The sequence below is a fragment of the Poecilia reticulata genome, linkage group LG1 (assembly GCF_000633615.1).
Source record: "Poecilia reticulata strain Guanapo linkage group LG1, Guppy_female_1.0+MT, whole genome shotgun sequence".
NCBI classification, from domain to species: Eukaryota; Metazoa; Chordata; class Actinopteri; order Cyprinodontiformes; family Poeciliidae; genus Poecilia; species Poecilia reticulata.
Window position 1 is genome coordinate 17,373,116 of NC_024331.1, and position 6,024 is coordinate 17,379,139.

Below are 6,024 nucleotides of genomic sequence, written 5' to 3' on the forward strand. Positions count from 1 at the left end.
TTCTCTGTTAAAATAATTTAGCTCAAGCAGCAAAAACCGTTGACTGCTTTTTTTTTTTAAATAAACTGTGAAGAAACAACGCCATCTGCTGGACTTTGTAAGAATGCAATTGGAAGATATTTCTCCGGTATTTCACCATTCGGGCTTTAACCTGAAACTACCCTGGCTTTCTCCCCAACGGGCCAGAATGTAATAATGTGGAAAGTGTGTGTGTGTGTGTGTGTGTGTGTATATATATATATAATTATTTTAGGTAAATCTTTAAACCATGGTATATCTTAAAACAATGTTGCCGTGTGTATTTTTTTTATTTCCCCTTATTTCTTTGCTGGAGTGCACCATAGATTAATTTAAAGTGTTACTTGGTCAGCTTGTAGCTTATTTCATGCTCAAACCAACCGTGGGCCATTTTCTTAAAACAATTTCTGTATCAAATGAATTGTGATGATAAATACTCATGGAATGGTCATGTCTGATGTGTAATTTTAACAATAAAAGTTTAGAATTTTGTGAAAAGTTTGGTTTATATCTTTGATTTATTTTGTTTCTAAGCCCATTTATCCTCCATCAAATATAACACATATCTGAACCCTGGTCAAAAAAAATTACTGAGACACCTGCAGACATAACATTTGGAATATTATTGGAGCGATAAAACCACATTTTCATACCAAACAGTACGAGTAGATTTTTTGAGATGTTGATTGTCAATGCACCTACAAAACATCTCAAACATGGTCAGAACGGCAGACAATGGCAAACAGGTCCACAAAAATTACAAAAATATGAAAAGGTGAGGCTGAAATAAGAAGCACCCCACTCCGATAAACCCTAACATTTGATTTTTTATTCTCCCCTGCAAGACAAATTCAGAACAACTGCATTCACTTGAACGGCTGTGACGGTTAAGGTTCACTGCTAAAATCTCTAATTTATTACCAATAAAACAGATTTACTAGGTGTTGCAGCAGACAATAATGAAGTAATTAAAGACACTTTGAGTCAATTATGGATGCCTTTTGTAAATAAAATATTTTTATTGACATATTTACCTTTATTACATCATCTATAACTAAAATGACACACAAGTAACCAGTGAATATCTTTTTTTTCTTTTGGCCCTTAAGGGCTTCCATGGGGAAACAATAGACACAAGCATCCCTGGTATAATTGTATTATTCTTCACTTTATAATAATCTCCTTTTAATTATTTGGAAAGGTATTGCACCCCACAAGAAAATAATGAATTGTTTGTGTACAACTCATTACACAAAAAACTTGTATTCAACTTTTGCTCTACAGCAGCAAAAGTTTAGATTTGTTTTTCATTTGTTGTCACAAAAAAAAGTGTAGAAAGCTTATTTATTTGAACTAGATTCTTGGAGTAAAAAAAAAAAAAAAAAAAAATCCAAGTTGGACAAATAAGCAAAATGGCTTCCTAACACCAGAAATAATAAAAAAAGGAAAAACAAGATTCTCATTGACCTTCATCTCAAAATTCTGTGTACTTGAATCATAGTAAAGTAACTAAATCTTCCACATTCAAAAAATACATTTGAAAATTATCAACATTTTCCTTTATTTGTTTTAATGCATATACAGGCATGTACTTTGCCAATTGCTTGTAGTGCTTGTAGTGGCTTGCCTGATTACTGAGCGCAAAAACCGACCAAGGGTTTCCCAACTTGAAACTAGAACATGGTCAGGTTGGGTTTGATGGAAGTCAGTATAAATAACCATAGGCGCTCTTTTCACTTCATTTCTTTCACCAATCTTCCATCTAGTATCGTTAGCAAAGGGTAATGGGCCTAAACTACTTGTCTTCTCATCCGTTTCAGCTAGCCAGCTCTACATCACAGATAATTTGTTTCGTTTTTGCTTTGTAAACGTCTCTTCTGAGTATCTCGTGTGAGTCCCAGGTGTCAGTCAGTAGATGTCACTAAAAACCCCGACATCTTCTGACAATGTACCGACTCCAACTTCTTGACCCTGGGTTTTATGTTGGGAATGGGACTTTTTGGCATAAGCACATCCCTTCAATACTCAAAAACACGTTACTTCATTAAAAATGCCACTCATACTTCCATGAACCGGCAATTACATCCGCTTTAGTCAAGGAGTTTATTTACTCGGTATTGTGTACCGTTACCCAGAAGACGAATGCCTTGAATTCATCGTCTTGTGCTTGGGAAAAGAGAAGCAGCAAAGCCGTGCTGTTGTAATGAATGACTTGGCTTTTTAACTCGACATGTGGAATTGAAGCTGTGAAGACAGTTTGGCCTCACAAGTGTCACTTCTCTTCAAACCCAAACAGAGAAAGGGGAACTGGCTCTGATAGAGAGGACAGATAGTGAGGTAGCAGCTGGAAGAAGCTAACACCCTCCTCTGGTCTTAAAGCCAGCAAGGCGTGAACAAGTTCCTGCACTGCCATGTGGGCGAAGTGCATCCACATGCACGCGCAATCCGACGCACGGCCATGATGAAGTAGTTCTGTGGCTTGTCAATTTTTTTTTGTGTGTGTGCACGCGTGTGTGTGTGTTCACCAAAACTTCCCCACTGCACATTTTGGTCGTCAGCGGAAGTTTTTAAAAGTGTGTCATGTTGAAAATTCCCACAAAACCCTAATTTTTCAATGCATTTTTTTTTTCCTGCACACAGATAAATTCCCATTATCTGGAGTTTTACTGGCATGATGGTGGCAGCATCATGTTGTGGGGATTACTGTTACTATCCGTTCTGTGGGTGAGGTGAGAATGAGGAGGAAGGAGAAACTGCTGACTGAAATTAATTTGTGTATCTTCTCTCATCCTTTCCTAACTGAATAACAAGTTAGCTGTTCATTTAAACCGAGACTCCTCAGCATGTCGTCCCGAGATCGTGACGACCCAGAGAGACGTCTGATGTGAAATAGAACCAGTTTCTCATCTTAGAAATAGTCAAGTGTAAGATCTGACACCCGTCAGGCATCAGTGGGACGATCCAGTAACTAATTTACATTGAAGGCACTGGAATAGTTTCCCTTATCTTGCTGCAACAAAATGATTCGGTTCTGCGCTTCGAGCAGTAACACCGAGGCTTCTCTACCTCGTGGGAACGCTAAATGAGTATATTATTCTGGAGTGAGAAACCAGCACATGGTGCAGAGTGGTGTCCTTTGAAGCCGTGAACTGCAGATCTCTGAAAACCACAGCCTTAAAAAAAAGAGACATGTGACCTTCGAGATAATAGGATGGGTTTTTTTTTTGCAGTCAGAATTGGCAAACTTGAACATCTCTAAACGCTCTGCAGCTTGTGTGTGATGACAGAACCGCTCTTTTATTTTTTTTACATCTTTATACAGACAAAATAAAACAGTAGGTACAGCATAAATACAGTATTTTGTGCTGCTTTGTGTGAGTGGAAACACGCGGCTTTATGCAAACAGACAACCTCGTTACGTACAAATATATGCATGCTAAGGAGTAGAAATACTCCTGCAATAACTCTTTACAGGCCATCTTTTCAGATGGATGACTAAGAACAGCCGCCACACTCCCACGACGTCTATACTCACACACACTTTAACAAACGCCGAGGACAGACAGATTCGCCACTTTATGCTTTCATTTCTAATACTACCAGCTACTTGTATGACTAAATCGCTGTCTATCTCCATGTAGGTGACCGTTTGTGTGCATGAACGCAGTCTACTTGAGTTCTAGGCGGTGCTCACCACGGGCTATGTGGGAGGAGAACTCGTAACGGTCCCGGCTGCGGTGGCCACAAACGTTGCATTCGAGCGGGTCACGGAAGCCGTGGCATCCCATGTGGATGGTGAACATGACGTAGTCCAGGAAGAGCACCCTGCAGTGGCCGCAGGGGTACACCGCTCCGGGCGGCGCCCCGGACTCTCCGTCCGCCCGCATGACCCGCAGTGCCTCGAGGGGCGTCAGCGGAATGGGCTGGCTGTGCGGGTGCGGGACGCCGTTCTGGTGATTGATCCCCCCCAGCAGGTGACCCAGGCTGTACATGACAGGCTGGGTCATCTGGGAGGCGTCGTTGTGGAAGGAGTCCATGCTGAGGGGCGGCTGTGCTCCGTGAGGGAGGCCCAGGAGAGGCATCTTGTGGCCGTTGGTGAGGCTGATTGGGTTGATATCCGTGCGGTTTAATGGGATGGGGTACGGTCTGTGGGTGGGAGGTGGGTCGCCATCTGGGCCTGCAAGGACTGTTTGCAGCTGGCCCTCTGGCCCAGGTGAGCCAGGTAGAGGGTCCTTTATGTCAGATCGGTGGAGCATCTCCCTGTTAAAGCTCAGGTCCAGGCAGACCCCGTTGTCGCCTACACCAGTGACACGACAAGAGAGCGCTGAAGATTCAACATGGGCTGGTTTCACATACTTCACTGAAGAGCATCGCAGTACCTTGTTAAAGTATTAATACCGGTTGCACTTTTTTTTTACATTTTGTCACGTTATAGCCACAAAGATCAATGTTTTTTTTTTTTGGGAGTTTTTCTATGCACTGCAAAAACAAACTGGTGAAGATTTGGGTGCAAATACCTTATTTGCGTTATAACTTAGAATTAAATATCGGTGCAGTTTAACTTCTAATATGGGAAAAGTGACTTGTTCCACTGAGAGATTGTTTTACATACGAGTATTTTTTTCATCAGTATTAAGGAATCATTAACTTAAGACAAGGTATGTATTGCTGAAAAGTTACTTATTAGTTTTGTCTTATTTCAAGTGTACTGTACAAAGATATTTGCAGTAGAAATCAGACAGAAAAAATACTTGTTAAGATTTTGTGTTTTTGCAGTGTGATTGACCAACACAAAGTAATCTTGTGAAGAGGGAGGAAAACAGGTCGGTGTGTTTAACATCTCTACTGCAGTGAACATTTGTATTCATCCCCCTATAGTTTGTCTGTCACATAAACTCCCACTAAAATACAGTGAAGTTTGTGGTTTCGAAGTGACAAAGGGCTAAGAATACTTTTGCAAGGCACTGCACATGGACAAGCAGCAGAAAGCTGCAGTCAGAGCGCTTATTGCTTACAGATGGGCAAGAGCTTAGACAGATCCAGATGGGGCTCACTGGGGTCCTCGCTTTGGTGTGCAGCACGCACAGCGCAAAAAATGTGCACCCCATTTGGCTAACCTGGAGCACAGGCACGTCGTGGGACAAAAAGAAGCTTAAAAGCAAGAAAACATCCTGAGCCAGGAGAGGACAGAGGGCTGAGAGGAAGCAGACGGCGCAGACGAAGGCCTTTGTTGCAGCTGCTACAGAAGTATCGACAGAGAAACACCTGCTCACGTTTCTCGCCTCCCGCTTGTTCTATCTTTCTCTGTGGTTGCAGACTCTCTTACTTCTCTTTTCCCCTGTGGTTGTCATATTGAAAGATCTCACTTCATTTGCCAAGCTGATAGACGTAGGAGTGTGTGTGTGTGTGCGTGTGTCTTAGTTGATATGTATGCGTGTGTGTGTGCTCGCGGGAAGCTTGAGGCGTGATTGCGAAACTACAACCCCAATGTTGAGCTTAACCAGAGAGGTGAGAGGAGACTTGAAAAATTGTGCGTACGCTCATAAAGTTTGGGAAATGGCAGCGCCAACTCAGCCGTTTACTGAAACTGATACCTTCACATCATTCATCACTCCAGCGGATTATCAGAGACCAATTCAAAGCAAAGAAAATGAGTAATACTACTGAGAACTTTCAGAATCATATTTCTTTTTTCCTTCTTTCTTTTTTTTTTACATAAATTTGTTCAATTAACCATGGACGGTCACACACGCCCAACACTGACACCGCTCTGGGCAGAAAAATCTAGGGCAGTGGGAAGCACTCTGTGGCGTGAGCCAGGTGTTCTGGCCCCAGTTCTCATCTGGCAGGAGACAGACGCCAGCAAAGATACACAGACAAACAAGAAGCTCAGGCAGACAGAAATCATTTACAACAGACTTCTTTATTTAAAGACCTTTAAAGCATCGCTACAAGCAAACTGTTGTGAACTTGAGAAAAAGGCAGCAGAATTTACAGAAGGAGCTG

General features: G+C 42.0%; 1 protein-coding gene across 4 annotated transcripts in view; it reads right to left on the reverse strand.

The window, feature by feature from the left end:
* Positions 1 to 1,055: 1,055 nt before the first annotated feature.
* LOC103463304 (zinc finger protein Aiolos-like) overlaps positions 1,056 to 6,024 on the reverse strand; it is a 33,078-nt gene continuing 28,109 nt past the window's right edge. For 2 of the 4 annotated variants that reach the window (XM_017304152.1, XM_008406567.2), the window contains one exon: positions 1,061 to 4,315. In XM_017304152.1, coding sequence (XP_017159641.1) covers positions 3,687 to 4,315 — 629 coding nt within the window. In that variant the 3' untranslated portion in view covers positions 1,061 to 3,686. Of the gene's footprint in view, positions 4,316 to 6,024 lie in introns of all 4 variants that reach the window. The other 2 variants (XM_008406592.2, XM_008406575.2) reach the window with 2 other exon arrangements.